The 19,092-nt window shown below is 52.8% G+C and overlaps 1 protein-coding gene and 1 long non-coding RNA gene across 23 annotated transcripts in view; one reads left to right on the top strand and one right to left on the bottom strand.

Annotated features, from left to right (window-relative positions):
• Positions 1-532: 532 nt before the first annotated feature.
• Positions 533-19,092, bottom strand: part of ILF3 (interleukin enhancer binding factor 3) — a 37,779-nt gene continuing 19,219 nt past the window's right edge. For 5 of the 22 annotated variants that reach the window (XM_077977358.1, XM_077977359.1, XM_028839807.2 and 2 more), the window contains 14 exons: positions 13,074-13,221; positions 11,673-11,764; positions 11,191-11,286; positions 10,466-10,577; positions 9,949-10,046; positions 9,265-9,376; positions 9,066-9,176; positions 8,206-8,405; positions 7,681-7,848; positions 7,124-7,261; positions 6,845-7,021; positions 6,599-6,752; positions 6,418-6,471; positions 4,629-5,978 (listed from right to left, as the gene is read on the bottom strand). In XM_077977358.1, the coding sequence (XP_077833484.1) occupies positions 5,929-5,978; positions 6,418-6,471; positions 6,599-6,752; positions 6,845-7,021; positions 7,124-7,261; positions 7,681-7,848; positions 8,206-8,405; positions 9,066-9,176; positions 9,265-9,376; positions 9,949-10,046; positions 10,466-10,577; positions 11,191-11,286; positions 11,673-11,764; positions 13,074-13,221 (1,710 nt within the window). In that variant the 3' untranslated portion in view covers positions 4,629-5,928. Of the gene's footprint in view, positions 1,203-1,705; positions 1,835-2,681; positions 5,979-6,417; positions 6,472-6,598; positions 6,753-6,844; positions 7,022-7,123; positions 7,262-7,680; positions 7,849-8,205; positions 8,406-9,065; positions 9,177-9,264; positions 9,377-9,948; positions 10,047-10,465; positions 10,578-11,190; positions 11,287-11,672; positions 11,765-13,073; positions 13,222-19,092 lie in introns of those variants that run through there. The other 17 variants (XM_077977350.1, XM_077977354.1, XM_028839805.2 and 14 more) reach the window with 11 other exon arrangements.
• On the top strand, positions 16,684-18,699 carry LOC144336681 (uncharacterized). Its single transcript, XR_013408939.1, has 2 exons — positions 16,684-18,194; positions 18,504-18,699. It is a non-coding gene; the product is annotated as an uncharacterized LOC144336681 (long non-coding RNA).

The following is a 19,092-nucleotide window of genomic DNA, read 5'->3' as shown; positions in this document are numbered from 1 at the left end:
GGGAAATCTGCTGGTGTGAGAACCCCAACTCCCCACTCTGCTGAGCCTCCAGATGGCGAGCAGGCTGCAGCTCCAGCACAGACATGAAGCTCCCTCCAGCCACTGACGATCCGTGGCTGGGGTTACCCAGGCCTCACCTGCCCTTTCTTTTTCTAACTGGGCTGTGTGTTCCACCACAGGCACGCCCCTACAGAGGACATCACTGGTGTACTTAGAACCACACCAAAATCAGGGAGCAGAAAAAGCCTGCCTGTTTTGTGATGGGTTCCCCAAGACCAGAATGGGCACTGTGAGCCCCTCTGCGGACGGTGGGAGCCTGGAGCCTGGTGGGACACCGGGTCTACACAGCCCAGGAGACCAGCAACCAGCCTTCGCTGAGCATGAGTAAAATGTCTAGAAGGCCAGAACTGGACCCTCTCTAAGGACCAGGGAGCATCCTGCTGGCCCGCCCTGCTGTCCCCGAGCAGGGACAGAGCGGGGAAATCTGCTCATTGCGCTGCTGGTGGGTCAGACACCCAGGCCTAAGACGGGCGCAGTTTTGTTTTTCTTTATTTGTCTACATTCAGCTTAATTCAGATGTACTGCCTGAATGACCCAGACATAAAAAGAAACCCCCCACTCTTTCCCACTGGTTTTTAAAATAAAATCTTCACTTATAAAACTGAAACACTAAAGCATTAAAATACAGAAAGCTCGTTTAACTCACTTCACAAAAGCATTAACAAATGACGTATCCCTTCCGTAACTATTTAAAGACAAACTGAGTTACCACTAACACCAAGTGTGAATAGACAGAGGGATACTGAACTGCAAGAACTCAAAAATTCTACCCAGACAAAGTTGTAATGGCAACTAACAAACCATTGAAGACACGGAGTCCCAAACACGGCTAAATATGGGTCACAGGACGGGCCACAGGGTGACCCGCTGCACCTCACGACACAGCAACGTGGACGGGGTGGGGGCGGGGGCCTGGAGGGCCAGCTGACATGTTAACTGTGATGCATAAAACTCGATCTTCTGATGGGGAGTAAGTGCAGAAGGTAGAAATCTCCGCCCCGCGGGGGCTTATCTGTACTGGTAGTTCATGCTGTGGTCTGCGTTTCTGCCATAGCCGCCTTGTGAGGACTGGTAGGAGCTGGGAGGGCCACTGTAGTTCTGGCCGGACCCCGGGGAGTTGTAGTTCGACTGTGAGTAGCCTCCTAGGAGAGAGAGTGGTGGATTAGAGCCGAGGGGCCCAGCCAGCGGGGCTCAGGTTAGGCAGCCCACACCCAAGACTCGGCCAGGATGCAGGTGGGCAAGACTCGTGGCCTCCTATGCGGCTCTGCCTGCCTACCACACATTACTGGACAAGGCTGACACCAAGACTCCGAGAGGTGGGACCACTGTGACCCTTGTTTCTGGGGGAAGCTACCTGAGCCCACAGCTGAGCTACTGGCCAGAACCAGGGGAACCGCTGTTTGGCCTCCGTGTCACCCACATTTCACACAGGTACTAGGGGTTAACAGTGGGGACACTGCTGGCTCTCCAGCCGCTCCCGAAAGCCTTAGCAGCTGCCAGTGCACCCAAGTGTGTATTCTCTCTCACAGGGCCCACCTGCCACTGCAGCCCTGCCCACGCTGCCGTCTGCTCCCACCAGGTCCACATCCCGCTTCACAGCAGGTGCCGGGCCCCCATGCTGTGCCACCAGGGGCTCCAGGCCCACCTTGTTTGCCTTGGTATGAGGAGCCGCCCCCAGAACCTCCGCCGTAGCCCCCGTGTGACCCTGGGTTGTAGGATGCCCCGCCTGAGCCGTAGCTGTTCCCGCTGCTTCGGCCTCCACTACCACTGTAGTCTGGGGGAAAGAAGACAGGGTGGTTAAGGGGCCCCAGGAAACACACAACTGGGGCGGCCCAGGTGCCTTGTGGTGCGCCTCAGACGCGGCCGGCCCCTGGCCCAGACCCTGGGCCTCTAACTCTTCTCCCTGCCTGCTTCAATGTCACACATCAGCCCAACAGATAAGCGCCAGGAGCCAGCTGCAGCCCTGCAGGGTCACCTGGCCCTGGGCTGGGCTGGTCACCAAGCTCCAAAGCCTGCTGTGGGGTGCCTTCTCAACTGCTCCTGCAGCCCAAACTTCCCAGCAGCAGCTGAGGAAGTGCACGAGACCCCAGCAGCTGTCTCTCCTCAGCCAGCAGCACCAGACAAACAGCACCCCCTTCTGACCCGCACACCCAGTGCAGCCTCTGTCAAGTCCCTGGCCTGCTGCTGAGAGCTGCTGGGTCCCAAGGACACACCTACTCAGCCCCACCGGGCCACTGGTGCAGCCTGGGCCTGCTGGGTCTGTGCATGAGGAAGCGGGAGAGGCGGTGGTGGAGAGATCAAGCTCTTGCAGGGGCTGGATGCAAAACTCTCTAGATCAAGTCCCAGGAAGTCACCTTGCAGCCTCACCCACAGCCAGGGCCTAGAGACAGAGGCCTCAGCTACCCCTGCCTTCAGAGAACACACCAGAGAAAGTGGCGAAGACGGCACCAAGGGGCCCCACGCCCCATCTTCCTAGCACCCGCCCACAGCCAACACCACGTGTCCTCCTCCTAAGGCCCTCGGCCAGTGGTCTGGGCAGTGCCGAGCTTCCGCCACTCCGTGGGCTGCACTGCTGGGGCCTGGACCCTGGCCCAGCCAAGGAGCTCTGGAAGCCAACTCACTGAATTTGCTCTCGTAGTTGTAGTCGGATCCGCCCCCGCCCCCGGGAGAGTTGTAGGAGTTCGAGTAGGAGTAGCTGCCTTGTCCATGGTTATAGCCTTTCTGCTTGCCCTGCGGGGGGCCATAGTTGCTGTAGGGGCTCTGGTTGTAGGACTGCTGCTGGCCCTGGTGGGACTGGTAGCCTGAGCCGTAGGAGGGCTTCTGCTGGCCCCCGTGCGGCTGCTTCTTCCCAGCGTGTTTTGGGGGCACCGGTGAGTTGTAGTTGTCACCTTGGTAGTAGGAGCCATAGCCGGAGGAGCCACCACCGCCCCCGCCGCCACCGCCACCGGCATTCCCAGAATGCCCTCCGTTGCTGTAGAACTGACCTAAACAGGGAGGCAGTGGGTCAGGCGGAGGACGGGAAAGGGCAGGGGGAAGGGAGGGAAGGGCAGGCGGCAGCCATGGGTCCTGAAGGCTGACCCACAAGCCCGGGTCAGAGGCAGCAGAAAAAGGAGGGAGAGGAGCAGTGGCTCCGGTCCTTAGCGCAGCCATTCAGGCTGGCCCAGCCTTCAGCTCCACTCACCCAGCAGCTGATGACAACAATGGGGCTTTGCCAAGCAGCACGCGCCAGCAGCTTTTGCAGCGGATGTCAACATTACAATGAGATGGACTCCGAGCGCGGGACGACATTCACAGCTAGCTGACGGCTACCCAGAGATCCCCAATGGTGACAGGAAAAGCAAAGCCCCAGAGAAGCAGCGGCCACCCCCCTCCTCCCTGCTGTGCTGGAAACAGGCTCCACAGGCACAGGCCTGGAGATCCCCAAGAGATACTGTTTAAAGAGGCCCCTGGACCGTCATCATCCTGAGACCAACTGGTCTGAGCTGGTTTGGTTCATGGAAGACAAATTGAGACTTAGTCAATGATGCAGGCACCTCCCTTGTGATACTCGTGCAAGCATGTGACTCAGGATGTGAGCAAGCCCCAGCCTGGTTGGTGGGGAAGACTGGCCACAGCTGGGGCCAGGACAGCCAGGTGAGGCCTAGACCTACAGCCCTGATGTCCCCGACGTCCCTTCCTTGTCCCCAGCACAGCTGCTGGGTGCACGTGGGACTGAGCAGCAGGGCTGAGAGCGTGCAGTGCAGCCACCACATTCTCAGCAAGCTGAAAATGTAGCAGCGAGACCCCACTTCTGGTCAACTAGGTTTGTCAATACACAGCCCCACCAGAGGCTTGAGTGGAACAAAGGGGATGGCACTGGCTGAGGGAATGCTGCACCCCAAGCCTTGCAAGGGAGCCCCACAGAGGGGGTCTCCACGAACGGGCGTGGGAAGGCTGAGAGGGTGGGTGAGGCGGGAGGCCAGGTCATGGTGGTAGCTCTCCAGCCAAGCTGGGCAATGCCCAAGCGCTCAGCAGGTGCAGCTGAGTTCCTGGGCTCTCAGAGCGGGTCGGCTTGTGAATGCAGCCACCTTTGCCCAGTTAAGCTGCCCAGACCGCCAGGCCCAGGGTGGGTGGGATGGAAGGGGAGGCTCCCACACTGCCTGTCCTTCCTTCCCAGATTGAGGACACCAAGGGCCCACCGCCTCCTGGGTGGGGTAACTGGGAGTCCTCACGTGCCTCCACCCACTGGAGATGTATACCCCACGCTGGTGTGGTGGGCTGCCTACATGACAATGTGGACAGAACTATCTGCAACCTTCGGTTTGTGTTCTTCAGGCAGGCCTCCTCCCTCGCCCCCCATCACAAAGCCAAGACACCAAGGGGGAGGACGTGTCCCACAATGCCAGAAAGCGAACATGCGGCAGCTCAGCGAGGAGACTGGGAGGATGGGATCTTCAGAACACCCCGACCAGGACCCAGGACCCACACCCCACAGCCCCACTGCCCCAGCTTCCCCAGTGTCCTGCACTGAGCACACCACCTCGCCCCGCCTGAAGCCGGGAATGAATGAAGACGCAAGGGCCGAGGGCTTGTTACTTTCACATGTATTGATTAAAAAAAAATAAAGGGGAGGGGGAGTTTTCAACGTCATTCAGGATAACTATTTTCCTGGTATAAAAAGACATTATTCTCAAACAATAACTTTCTAAAAAAAAAATACATCATGCAATCAAAGTTTTAAAAAGTTTCACTGAATGTTTCAAACCTCTGGGAACAAATCACGTAGTAACCATTTTGACCAGTTTTTGCCTGAATAAACGTAAAATCTTGCAAGTCAATACAGACGCAGGCTTTGCTGCAAAAAATAACCGCTGATCAGAGCCAAAACCAGTTTCCAAGGAGGACACCTGCCAGAAAACGGGGGCCTCAGTAAAGAGCCAGAATGACTCTGTGTGTGTTTGTAGACAGAAACTTCTATGCCTTTGGAGTCTGTGGCAGCTGCACATGCAGCAGCACCACCTCTGCCCAAGGAAAAACCAGCCCTTTACTGAAGAAGCAGGGAACATCGCGGTTCTTTCTCCTTGATTACTTTTAAAGTCCCAATAAACTAAAAACAAAAAAATCCAGAATCCCATGCATCTGCAGCTGTAATTAAGACTTGCAAAATTTCACGTCATCTACCCCTTAAAGCCTGTCTGTTTCTTGCACTAATAATGGAAGCACAGTTGTGATACCTTTGAGAGTTCACTCTCTAGCTAAACCAGCCACAAAACATTGCATTCCCAAACAAGAACCCACCAGAGCATTACAAGAGGCGGGAGAAGCTAATTCAGCGCAATACACAATTCCCAACGTTCCCAACGTTTTCACATGCTCGTAATAAGAAAAAAGCCGGTTTCTCTGGATTCAGATGTGGTGAAATCGTTTTCATCACTGTCAAAGGCATCAACCAGATTTGGGAGTTTGTTAAAAGGTTAAAAATTCATACAAAACCTGCTGTAAATTAAGACAAAGGTAGATTAAAATGCGTCAATGTCTGTCTCTTTAAATAAAGTAATGCTTTCCATAAAAAGCAAAGGTGGGCTTTTGCCTTGATGCCGAACAACGCTGTCTCTAGAATTCTGTGCAATTCTGCACAAAAATACATTCTCTGAAAAAATTGTTTTCCACTTAGTGTGAACTTCAATAGGACCAAGTTCAAAGGCAAATCACGATAAAAACTGCCATTGTCTTAAATTCTGCAGGCTAAGAGTTTCAGACAAGCTGCGGTGAAAAGCCACGGTTGAGAAACCCAGTGAAGCACAGGGACACAGCACGGACACTTTGGGTTTTGGAGTTGGAGGAAATTGGAGTAAAAAGTTGATTTTGTGTGCAATACTTTTAGACGCTCTAGGAAGACCCAAAATCATGATAGCCGTAGCAGTCTGTGAAAAAGTCACCTACAAAAGGGGGAGACAGAGCAGAGAGAAGAAATTAGAATTCTTTTGAAAAAGGGCACAGAGCGCCACATTTGAAATTCATGTTTTAGATTTCTCTGCTCCTGTAACCCCCCAATGAAGGCTCCTTCTCAAGACAAGAGCTGTGCACTGGCTGGAAAAGCGTATTCACAAGATTGGTGCTTCGCATGGCTTAAAGCAGAGAAATTTAAAATTCTAACTTTTAAGGAACTTTGCAGTTACACGAGTTTGTGTGTTAACACAATCAATCCCACTGCAGGGTGGGGGGGGGGGGTCGAGGGCCATATGACCTATTCACCGCAAAAAGGTGTGTGCCCCTTCTACAGCCTCCTCGAGGCTGCTCTGGCCGCCCTTTGCTAACTCAGGCCCAGAAGCTACACTGCGGCTGCTTCCCAGGTCAGACAGAGAGAAACGCACTTACTGTAGCCTGCTGTCGCCGAGTTGCCTCCGTACCCGTAGCTTCCATATCCAGCGCCTGGAAGGGGAAAGATAGGGTTACCATGGACCAGCAGTGTCTCAGGCCCACCCCAGGAGCCCCGCACACTTGTTCCCAGAGCATGCACATGTGGAAGATGGGGACAGTGCGGTACAAGGGCCCTTACCAGCATTCATGTAGCCTCCGTGGTTGGCGCCACCAAATCCTCGCCCGCGCCCTCGTCCCCGGATGTTCCCGCCTCTTCCCCGCCCTCGAAGGTTGGGGGGTGGGGGCACTTCATTGTGCATGGGGCCTCCCATGCCGAAGCCAGGGTTATGTGGCTAGAAGAGAACACAGGAAGTGACATTCCCTTTGTGCTCACATTGCAGGAGAACCCATGCCTGAGCCAGGAGATTCAAGGGTCACTGCTCACCTTAGCAGCAAATTTCGGTCCCCCTCTGACGGGTACTGGGGCTCTCTTCTTTTTGTTGGCATCAAGGGCGAGAGGGGTGTCAGGGAAAAGCTTTTCTAGGGCAGCAAGGGCAGCGTACGCCTTCGCCACCTTTTTGTTGGAACCAGCACCTTGGAACTTCTGTCCATCCACTTCAACCTGGAAAGTGCAGACAAAGGTGACCTAGTGCCTCCCTCTAGGGGCAGGGGGACCCCAGGCCTCCCTATGGGATGCCCCAGCAGGCAGCTCCAGGCCACGCACCTCCATGACGAAGCGCTTGTCGTGGCTGCCACCGGTCTCGGAGATGAGCTCGTACTTGAGCCCCCGCCTTTTCTCGTTCAGCTCCATGACTGGGTTCTTGCCGTGCCTTGTCAGGATTGGCCCCTGCTGTTTTACGTTCTCAGGGAAAACAGAAAGAACGACCGACAAACTCAGCTATGGGCTTTCCAGCCACACAGGAGGAGCAGCAGGACTGAGGCCAGGCGTCTGCTGCTCATACACTGCCAGTCCTTGCCAGACAGTCTCCACCCACTCTCGTGAAGGCCTTCCAGCAATGTGCCCCTTCCCTGTGCCTCCCCTCTGAACAGCATGTTCTCAACCCAGGGCCACCCCAATGTAGCCTAGGATGCTGAGACAACATCCACAAGGCCCTCCCCCACACAGTTTGTAGGGCAGCACCCAGCTTCCTGTGTGGGCTTCTGGCCTGAAAGGTCAGCTTTTTGGGGCAAATTATCAAGGACCAGTAACCACCTCACTGACAGGACACATGGCTGCCTGCTCTGTCTGGCAGTGACTCCCAGCACCCACCATGTGCTCACCTCGGCAGTGGCATCTGAGGGAAAGGCCGCACTAGGGGTTGAGACAGCTTCTACCACTGGGGCGGGGGCCACCACAGCTGGCTTCGCCTCAGTCTCCTCAGCCGAGTCCTCCCCCTTGCTAGAGTCCCTGCCTTCGGCACCCGTCGGCAAGCCCATGTCCTGTAACACCTGCAGAGGTAGCGAGACCCCCAAGGTCCCATTGAAGCAGGGCTCAGCCCGGGAGCCATGCATGCAGGGCCTCCCCATGGCCTACAGGCACCCACCCAGAAAGTCATCTGGAGAAGGACTGTTTCCTTTCGGCTTCTGCTCCCAGGAGGCCCTAATGTCCAACTATGTTTGGGGACCCCTCTGCCTGCCAGCCAGTGGGAAGGCGTTCTTGGCATATGTGACCTGCAAATACCCGCCATCTAACTATGTGTGTTTTTAGGATCTACATGCCTTCCCTGAGAGACAATGGCTCATATGGGGCCCAAAACAAAGATCATGGTTCTGCTATTAGAAGATAGTGACGCTGGCCACACTTACCTTAACGGCCACGTGCAGCTTGGCCGTCTTTTTGGAGGGCCCAGAGGCCTCGAATGAATTGCCATCAACCTCCACAGACATGGTAAAGATGGGGGCATGGACGGGCCCAGTCTGGGACACCAGCTTGTACTGCAGCCCTGGCTTCAGCTGGTTCAGCCGCATCAGGGCATTCATAGCTTGGGGGGGCTCTGCCTTCTCCTCTACAGAGAGAACACCAAGGTGGCTCTGGATCAGCATGATGGCAGGTCTCCACGAGAGCTCTGCCAATCCTAGCCCCCGGGCCTGCCTCTGTGGCGTAACACAGTGGGTGGGGCAGCCATACAAACTGAACCCAGTTTGCACCTCTCCTGTGGCCTCCAGCCACGGCACCATCATCCTACTCATCTTCTACATCCCCAATCATGCCTCATTATTGTTAAAGGACTCAGAAATCACAAGTAAGAAAAATGAAACAAAAGCAGGCACTCCCTATAGCTTCAGGGTGAGCCTTCGTAGGACCAGATAGATAAAGCAGCAGCACGAGGGGAGGTCTGCACCTTCCTGCTTTTTTATCTACTTAGTTTTTTAAATCTTTCAACACTGATTTTAAGCAAGGTCTCGCTCTGTTGCCCAGGCTGGAATACAGTTGCTCACTGCAACCTCCGCCTCCCAGGCTCAAGTCATCCTCCCATCTCAGCCTCCCAAATAGCTGGCACTACAGGTGTGCCACCACACCCAGCTAATTTTTGTGTTTTTTGTAGAGACGGGGTTTCGCCATGTTGCCCAGGCTAGTCTCAAACTCCTGAGCTCAAGCGATTCTCCCGCCTCGGCCTCCCACAGTGCTGGGATTACAGGCGTGAGCCACCGCGCCCGGCCTGTACCTTTCTTCTGAATCTTCTTCTTCTTTTTGCTGGGAGACTTCTCTTCCCCGTCCTCCTCCATTGGGCGTTTCATGGGCGTAATAGCATAGGTGGTGCTGGGTGGGATCTGAACTGCAAGGAGAAAGCAGGGCATGGCTGAGAGATGCAGATGGCCACTCTTCCTGGAGCCCCAGCCATCAGGCAACCGCCGTGGGCTTACCGGTGTAGTCCACTGGGTTTTCATTCTTTGGTTTCTTGGGCATCTTGGAAGGCAGAGGGTCCATGCCCAGGACTTTATGGAGCTGGCCGAAGGCAGCGAGTCGCAGTGCGTGCTGGAGAAGGGGAAGAGGCTCTGACTCAGCTGCCCTGTGCTCCCGGTCATGGAGTGTGCGCTCACTACTGCCTTCTGAGGAGGGACAGAGCTGAAGGGCTGCTAATGGTCTCCTCTACGACAGCAAGGGGTCCCCCACCAGCCAGGGGAGAGCCTGAATGCTCAAGTCCAGCCTTGCTGTGGGGGAAGGCCAGCCTGTGACCACCCCCCTTCCAGAGGAATACAGGAGACCCCAACCTGGGGACTGGTTGCCACACGGAGCCATGTGGTAGCCTGCAGGGGAAGGTCCCCCGGAGCAGTCCGCACAGCAAACACATCTCCCAGCACCACTCAGTGTCCGAAAATGGCACTCGAGCAAGCCAAGGGAGGGGGCAGACGACAACCAGGCATGGCACCAGGGGAAAGAAGCAGCCCAGATTGGGGCGCCCTGTATCAGACACGATCCCTTTGCCTTCAGTTCCCGACCTGAGCCTACGAGTCCAGGGGCTACCCTGGGAATACCCAGTAATGGAACTGGAAGCCAGTGATTACAGACTGGGTCAGGGCGCACGTTGGCAATGGCGATGACTATACCTGCGCACTCTGTGTGATATCTTCCCGTTGCTGTCTGTCTAGATGCCCAATAGCATCAGTGGCTTCTTTTTCACAAGGGTCATAAATGCCAGAACCATCTGAAGGCAGGAAACAAGGAAGATATGCAGAGGATTATCTTTTAGCATCTCTGAAGAGGTGTGCTGGCTGAGGGAACTAGGTGTGTTACCCCCCGCGCCCCATCCACACCCAGCTCTGGAAAACATGCCTAGCTCGGTGACCCACTCGGCGTCCAGCCCTTGACAGAAATAATTCACAAGTGTCTCAGAGCAAGAAAGTCACGTGGGAGTGGGTCACCATTGCCCCGGATCCGCCCTCTGAATGACGGCTGCGGACCCGGTCAGGGCTGGATATGATGGTGCCAGAGGGTAGTCACATGCTTCAGCTCTAGGGAGTGGACACGGGGCTGCTCCTGTCCTAACCCAGTCAAGTGTACCCGCCAGGAGGCGGCCTGGAACCCTGTCCTTTCCCTGCAACCTGCGAAGCACAAGGCCCCAACCTGGCATCACGATGCCCGACGCCAGGCACTCCAGCACTCTTCGCAGGGCCTCGCCAGCACCCATCGGTCTGTTGGCTGTGCCAATGGATTTCTCACACAGGAGCTCGAGAGGCTGAAAGGGAAGAGGGACAGTGAGCCAAGAACCTACAGGATGAGGCCGGCCGCCACTAGGGAGCTGTCACTAGATGAGTGGGTCAGGGCACACGTGGGACTCATAGCCATCCAGTCAGGTAAAGTCAAAGCCTCAGGGCTAAGCCTGAGCCAGTGCACCTAGGACAGGGAGGACCAGACATGACATCCTGCAGGCTCTGTGAGCTCAGAGACCAAGCTGAGATTATAATGTAGTATCTCATACTTAAAATCTAACCATTTATTTACAAATATAAAAACCACCCCAACTGCGGGCTGAAAAAAAATAGCAACAGCTGGTAAGAACTGGTCCTGCGTGAGAGCATCTGCAAACCTTCCCAGAGGGATCATTCCCACCTCCTCGTCAGCCTCCTGCTGGGATTGAGCTGTGCGACCCCTGCAAAGGGCCCTGACCCACAATGTCCCAACCCCAACCCCAGGTGTGGCAAGCAGGAGCAGCTCCACAGGCAGCTCTGGAGAGTACACACCAGCCACACATCAAGGGGCCACTCCTGCCCCATGATCATCAAGTGTTCCTGGGATATCCTAGAGACTCTGCATACACCATCCCCTAGTAGCCATAGCAACATCCTTACCCAGCCTCGGAGGGGACCCCAGGTGGGCACGCGAGTGCACAGGTCCCTCAGGACCCGGATCACAATGACACAGGACTTCAGTCCGTTGGCTCGAGCCTAGGGGAACAAAACACAGGCTCTTCAGTCTGAGGCACCGCCCAGGGCACAGGTCAACATGAACATCACAAGTGTCACGGTGCTGCTTTGCCAAGGGTAAACAGTCAACGATGGCGACCACCAAGGGTGTGGCCAGCAGCAATCTCACTACGTGTACAAGAAAGTATTACTCTTAACACAAAGCAGCAGCAGCAGCCCACCAATTCAGTCTCAGCCTCTTTTGGGGTCGAATTTGTTGAGGTGCACTCCTTTAGGACCTGCGGAACCGCAGGTGCTAAGCTCAGCACGGCTATCGTCAATGTTAAGGAATCTTTATGGTGACAGTTAGCCAAGTTAAAACTTAGGAATTCTCTACCAAAAGACAAAGAGAAGAACAAAATGCAAACCTGGAACCACTTGGCGTGTCGAAGGGACGCCAAGGCAGCAAGGCATTTCTGCCTGTCCAGAACGTCCGGGGGGTCGTTGACTGATAGCGTTTCTATTCATGGATGGAATAAGAAGACAAGGCACAGTTTGACCAAGGGGTTTCTGTCAGGTGGAAAGGGGATGTGGCAGCTTTCTAAAGGGCAGCTGAGTTTCCCAGAAGCTGAATTCATCTCCACCCTGGACCAGGGAAGGAGAAACTAGAGCACATTGAACTCTGCCCTGTGAGGAAATTGTAAAAATTGGAGGCCCCATCCAAAAATAAAAAAGAAAAAGAAAAAAGAAAGAAAAAGAAAAAATAAAACAAACATAAAAACAAAAGTGGGGAGTTATTCTAAAAGGAATAATCTCATGAGGGAGGGGAGAGATAGGTGGAGCCTATCTTCTAATCCTCTTCCCTTGCCTCCTCCCCATGTTCTCCCAATAAATTAGCTATGCTAAAATGTTCAATAGGAAAAAAATTAAAAAGGCCGGGGGAGAGGAAAGGAACTCCCTCTCTGCATCCCACAACAGCCATCCCAAGGCATATGCAGCAAAGGGGACCAACTCCGCCCACCAGGCGGGACTGCCCTAGCCCCAGCCCTTGACAGAGAGAGTCCTGTTGGTCAAAGGTCCAGCGTCCCTACGTTGATCAACTAGAAGGGCTTTGGTAGTCGGAATCAGCTATGAGAACCAAAGGTAAACAGCAACAAGGGCGCTATGCCAGCCTATGCTGCGGCCAAGCCGAGCGTCTGTCTTCTCTGCCATCTGCACGCCAGGGGTTTGGATAAGGCCTGAAGACAGGCACACGAGGGGCGGGCCATGGACTGTGAGCACATTATTAGTGCGAGGTCCAATGAGGTAGTCTGAAAAATTGGACAACTGTTTAAACTTTATCCAAAACTCTGTATCAGCTCTTTGTGCTTCTGTCACTTTACATGATAAGAGCCACGGCAGAGGACAAACGAAGAAGCCCTCAGCTCAGCTGCAGCACAGGCTGTTGGTAAACTCCAACGTGGTGCTCATACAGAAACCGTCTGGTTGTCTCATCTTTAAAACCATAGAATCACCAGGGACACACTTCTCCACAGCCAGAGAATGGCTCCACGGAAAAGCAACTACCACATTCACGTTTCAGAATGTTCAAGGATGAAGTTAAAAGGAAAATGGTGCAGTCCCCTACGAAAAGTGCTACTCACTTTTAGTGTGACCGTTTTGTCAAACTCCCAAGTACTCAAAGCCAACGGGAGATGTGATCTCAGAGTAAAGGTGGTCAATCTACAACGTAGCCTTTTACCAAAGCAGTCTAAAACTGAATAGCACATTTGAATAGTGAGGGAACACCACGTTTTCAAAGCCCTGCCGGCCTGTCTCGGCCTCCCTACCTCCAGCTAATACTTTCTCCATTTCTTCTCTGACAACAGGGGATGTCAGGTGGATGGTCAGGGACAACGGAGGCTCTTTTGTGTTTTTTATCACAATCGCAGCATCGTCGACAGATTGCAGTATTTCGTACTTGTCTTCTGTTACAGCCTAAAAAATAAAATGCAACTTTCAAAACACTTTCTCCTCAAAGCAATCAACAATTTTATCTGGCTCCACCTATTCCTGCAGCAGAAAGGCCAACTTCTTGGGTATGATGTCCCAGAAGTGACTTCACCTGGGGTGTCCACCTAACTGTCCAGGTTTTTGGCCACGTTTTGGGTACTAGAGGGGGTAACCAGTGAAATAAGCAATTTCCAAAAGGGGCTTAAAAATGCAATGGTAAGGACAGGCACGGTGGCTCATGCCTGTAATCCTAGCAATTTGGGAGGCCGAGGTGGACAGATCATGAGGTCAGGAGATCGAGACCATCCTGGCTAACCCAGTGAAACTCCGTCTCTACTAAAAATACAAAAAACTAGCTGGGTGTGGTGGCAGGCGCCTGTAGTCCCAGCTACTCGGGAGGCTGAGGGCAGGAAAATGGCGTGAACCCGGGAGGCGGAGCTTGCAGTGAGCCAAGATCACGCCACTGCAGTCCAGCCTGGGCAATACAGCGAAACTGTCTCAAAAAAACAACAACAAAAAAAAAAATAAAAACAAACAAAAAAGCAATGTTAGGCCAGGTGCAGTGGCTCACACCTGTAATGCCACCACTTTGGGAGGCCGAGGTGGGGGGAATCACAAGGTTAGGAGATCAAGACCATCCTGGCTACCCAGTGAAACCGTCTCTACTAAAAATACAAAAAGAACTAGCTGGGCGTGGTGGCGGGTGCCTGTAGTCCCAGCTACTCAGGAGGCTGAGGCAGGAGAATGGCGTGAACCCAGGAAGCAGAGCTTGCAGTGAGTCGAGATCACGCCACTGCACTCCAACCTGGGCAACAGAGCGAGACTCTGTCTCAAAAAAACCAAAACCAAACAAACAAAAAAGCATTGTTAGGCCAAGTGTGGTGGCTCACGCCTGTAATCCCAGAACTTTGGGAGGTTGAGGCAGGCAGAATCACCCGAGGTCAGGAGTTCAAGACCAACCTGGCCAACATGGTGAAACCCTATCCCTACTGAAAATACAAAAATTAACTGGGTGCAATGGCTGACGCGTGTAGTCACAGCTACTCAGAAGACTGAGGCAGAAGACTCACTTGAACCTGGGAGGCAGAGGCTGCAGTAAGCTGAGATCATGCCACTGCACTCCAGCCTGGGTGACAAGAGTAAGACTCCATCTCAAAAAAAAAAAAAAAAAAAAAAGCAATGGCAAAGAGTTTAGGATCCAGGAGGAGGAGACCCTCCTTTCCTGCTTTTGCCCTTTAGTGGGTAATTAACTTTGGATAAATCTCTCATTCAGATTTACGGCTCTAATCTGTAAAATGGACTTAATGACATGAACTACACCACAAGGCTGCTGGAAGCCTCAACCAGACACTGCGCGGAAAGCGGAGGACACTGCAGAGTGGGCATCCAGCCACTGCTACTCCCATGCTGGGATGAGCAGCCAGACAATGTGGAATAAAACCTGTGTGCAGTGAAATAGCCAGTGTGCAGTATCCTATGATGCATCTAAAAGTATGTACTTGCTGCAAATGCACATCTACAACGACCCGCACAACTATCTTTATTCTTGATACCACCGTGTATAACGTGACAAAGAAAATTCAAGCTTTTGGCTGAGGGCAGTGGCTCACGCCTGTAATCCCAGCACTTCTGAGAGGCCGAGGCGGGCGGGTTACTTGAGGTCAGGAGTTCAAGACCAGCCTGGCCAATATTATGAAATCCCGTCTCTACTAAAAATACAAAAAAATAGCCACGTGTGGTGGCAGGCGCCTGTAATCCAAGCTACTTGGGAGGCTGAGGCAGGGAGGCAGAGGGTGCAGTGAGCTGAGACTGTGCTAATGCACTCCAGCCCAGGAGACAGAGCAAGACGCCGTCTCAAAAAGAAAGAAAAGAAAATTCAAGTTTTTTAATATTTTTGCGAAGGAAGCTAAGAATGTTGGGAGAATAAATACACTGAAAAAATCTGAAACAGGATTTCTCAACTTCAGCACAACTGAACTTCTGGGCTGCAAAATTCTTGGGGGAGCTACACTGCACATGATAGGGTGTTGAGTAGCATCTCTGATTTTCACCCATCAGGTGCTGACAGCACCACAGCACCCCATCACCAAGCTGTCAACAGACACTGCCAAATGTTATCAGGGCAGGTGGGTGATTCACCCCTCTTAAGGAACCACTAGAAATGATTTTTTTTTTTTTTTTTTTTTTTTTTTTTTTTTTTGAGAGAGTCTCGCTCTGTCACCCAGGCTGGAGTGCAGTGGCTGGATCTCAGCTCACTGCAAGCTCCGCCTCCCGGGTTTACGCCATTCTCCTGCCTCAGCCTCCCGAGTAGCTGGGACTACAGGTGCCTGCCACCTCGCCCGGCTAAGTTTTTGTATTTTTAGTAGAGACGGGGTTTCACTGTGTTAGCCAGGATGGTCTCGAACTCCTGACCTCGTGATCCGCCCGTCTCGGCCTCCCAAAGTGCTGGGATTACAGGCTTGAGCCACCGCGCCCGGCCTAGAAATGATTTTTAAAACCCCTATTATTTTCATCTTTAAGGAATAATCATTGGCCAGGCTCAATGGCTCATGCTTGTAATCCCAGCACTTTGGGAGGCTGAGGCAAGCAAATAGCTTGAGGCCAGGAGCTCAAAACCAGCCAGAACAACATAGTGAAACCTCGTATCTACAAAAAATTTAAAAAATTCGCCAGACATGGTGGCACACGCTTGTGGTCCCAGTTACTCAGGAGGCTGAGGTGGGAGGATTGCTTAAGGCCAGAAAATAACTCTGTAGTGAGCTGAGATTGCACCACTGTACCCGAGCTTGGGCAACAGAGCAAGACACCCTGTCTTCTTTAAAAAAAAAAACAACAAAAAAAAACCAACGGGGGGGCGGGGGCCGGGCACGGTGGCTCACGCCTGTAATCCCAGCACTTTGGGAGGCCGAGGTAGGCGGATCACGAGGTTCAGGCCATCAAGACCACAGTGAAACCCCGTCTCTACTAAAAAAAAATACAAAAGAATTAGCTGGGCCGGGCGCGGTGGCTCAGGCCTGTAATCCCAGCACTTTGGGAGGCCGAGACGGGCGGATCACGAGGTCAGGAGATCGAGACCATCCTGGCTAACACGGTGAAACCCCGTCTCTACTAAAAAATACAAAAAACTAGCCGGGCAAGGTGGCGGGCGCCTGTAGTCCCAGCTACTCGGGAGGCTGAGGCAGGAGAATGGCGTAAACCCGGGAGGCGGAGCTTGCAGTGAGCTGAGATCCAGCCACTGCACTCAAGCCTGGGCGACAGAGCCAGACTCCGTCTCAAAAAAAAAAAAAAGAAAGAAAACAAAAGAATTAGCTGGGCGCGGTGGCGGACGCATGTAGTCCCAGTGACTCGGGACGCTGAGGCAGGAGAATGGCGTGAACTCGGGAGGCGGAGCTTGCAGTGAGCTGAGATCACGCCACTGCACTCCAGCCTGGGTGACAGAGCAACCAGCCTGACCAACGTGGAGAAATCCCATCTCTACTAAAAATACGAAATTAGCCAGGCATAGTGGCGCATGCCTGCAATCCCAACTACTCAGGAGGCTGAGGCAGGAGAATTGCCTGAATCCAGGAGGCGGGGTTTGTGGTGAGCTGAGATCACCCCATTGTACTCCAGCCTGGGCAACAAGAGTGAAACTCCGTCCCGCCGCCCACCCCCACCCGCCTCCCCTGACCCCTGATTACCACTATGGGCCGGACATAGTGGCTCACGCCTGTAATCCCAGAACTTTAAGGAGGCAGAGGCAGGCAGAATACCTGAGGTCAGGAGTTCAAGACCAGCCTGGCCCATATGGTCTCTACTAAAAATACAAAAATTAGCTGGGCATGGTGGAGGGCACCCGTAATTCAGCAACTCAGGAGGCTGAGGCAGGAGAATCGCTTGAACCCAGGAGGCGGAGGTTGTAGTAAGCCAACATCACACACCACTGCACTCCAGCCTGGGGGACAGAGCGAGGCTATCTCAAAAAAGAAAAAGAATTACCACTATGCTGATGTACTTTCAAAAGAAAAAAGAAAATTATCACTAGAAAAATTTCACAGCTTCATCTTCAATGGCTCCTCAGAAGTATCTAATGCATTTACATTAGCTCCATATTTTTTGTCCTGAACCTAAAATTGTCAGTCCCATGTGAAAGAATACAAATCTACATTGTGTAAGTAAACCAGGTTTTTCTAAGGAATAAGACTAAAACATTCAAAGGCTATGGTGGCTCAGGCCCGTGATCAAGAGTTCAAGAACAGCCTAGGCAACGCAGCAAAAGCTCATCTACACACACACATACACACAAAACAGCTGGGTGTGGTGGCGCACGCCTATAGTCCCAGCTACTCAGGAAGATGAGGTGGGAGGAACACTTGAGCCACGGAGGCAGAGGTTGCAGTGACCCAAGTTCATGTCACTGCACTCCAGCCTGGATGACACAGCAAGACTCTGTCAAAGATTCAAAGATGCTTGTATACTTCTTTTTTGCTTATCCTATACATAAATACAGGGGGACTGTATCCTGAGGAGGCAACACCTGGCAGAGGTTCTGATGCCTCCAAACAGCCCAGCCGTAGGTCTTGGGATCCATTCCTCAGCTGCCCTGCAGCTCTGTCACATCATCTGTCCCACTTAGAGGAAGATGAAATAACACACATCAAGAGCACATCTGTTTGAGAGCCTGACTTTAGCAAACACTCAATAAACAGAGACCATTATTTATGCAATAGTTTCACAATGAAACAAATATATATATATATATTTTTAAAGATATTTTAGCTGGGAGTGGTAGTACATGCCGGTAGTCCTAGTTACTCAGGGTGCTGCAATGGGAGGATCACCTGAGACCTGGAAGTGGAGGTTGCAGTGAACTATAATTGTGCTGCCACACTCCAGCCTGGGCTACAGAGCAAGACCTTCCTTATCTTAAAAAAAAAACAAAAAACGGCCGGGCGCGGTGGCTCAAGCCTGTAATCCCAGCACTTTGGAAGGCCGAGACGGGCGGATCACGAGGTCAGGAGATCGAGACCATCCTGGCTAACACTGTGAAACCCCGTCTCTATTAAGAAATACAAAAAACTAGCCGGGCGAGGTGGCGGGCGCCTGTAGTCCCAGCTACTCGAGAGGCTGAGGCCGGAGAATGGCGTAAACCCGGGAGGCGGAGCTTGCAGTGAGCTGAGATCCGGCCACTGCACTCCAGCCTGGGTGACAGAGCGAGACTCCGTCTTAAAAAAAAAAAAAAAAAAAAAACATTGGCCGGGCGCGGTGGCTCATGCCTGTAATCCCAGCTCTTCGGGAGGCTGAGGTGGACAGACGGCTTGAGGTCAGGAGTTCGAGACCACTGTGGCCAACATGGCGAAACCCCATCTCTACTAAAAATACAAAAATTAGCTGGACGTAGCGGCACGTGCCTATAGTACCAGCTACTCGGGAGGCTAAGGCAGGAGAATCGCTTGAACTCAGGAGGCAGAGGTTGCAGTGAGCCGAGATTGCACCACTGCACTCCAGCCTAGGCAACAGAGTAAGATTCCATCTCAGGAAAAAAAAAAAAAAAAAAAAAAAAAAAAGTGTGTGGTGGCTCACACTTCTAATCCCAGCACTGTGGGAGGCTGGGGACGAGAGGACTGCTTGAGGACAAAAGTTTGAATCCAGCCAGGGCAATACAGCAAGAACCCATCTCTATTTATAAAAATAAACATATAGAAAAGATTTTCAGCTGGGTGCTGTGGCTCACGGCTGTGATCCCAGCACTTTGGGAGACTGAGGTGGATGAATAATCACCTGAGGTCAGGAGTTAGAGGCCAGCCTGGCCAACATAGTGAAACCCCGTCTATACTAAAAATATAAAAATTAGCTGGGTGTGGCAGTGCACGCCTG

The sequence above is a fragment of the Macaca mulatta genome, chromosome 19 (assembly GCF_049350105.2).
Source record: "Macaca mulatta isolate MMU2019108-1 chromosome 19, T2T-MMU8v2.0, whole genome shotgun sequence".
In the NCBI taxonomy this organism is placed as follows: Eukaryota; Metazoa; Chordata; class Mammalia; order Primates; family Cercopithecidae; genus Macaca; species Macaca mulatta.
The sequence above is the reverse complement of the archived record's forward strand: the minus strand, read 5'-3'. Positions and strand labels throughout refer to the sequence as shown.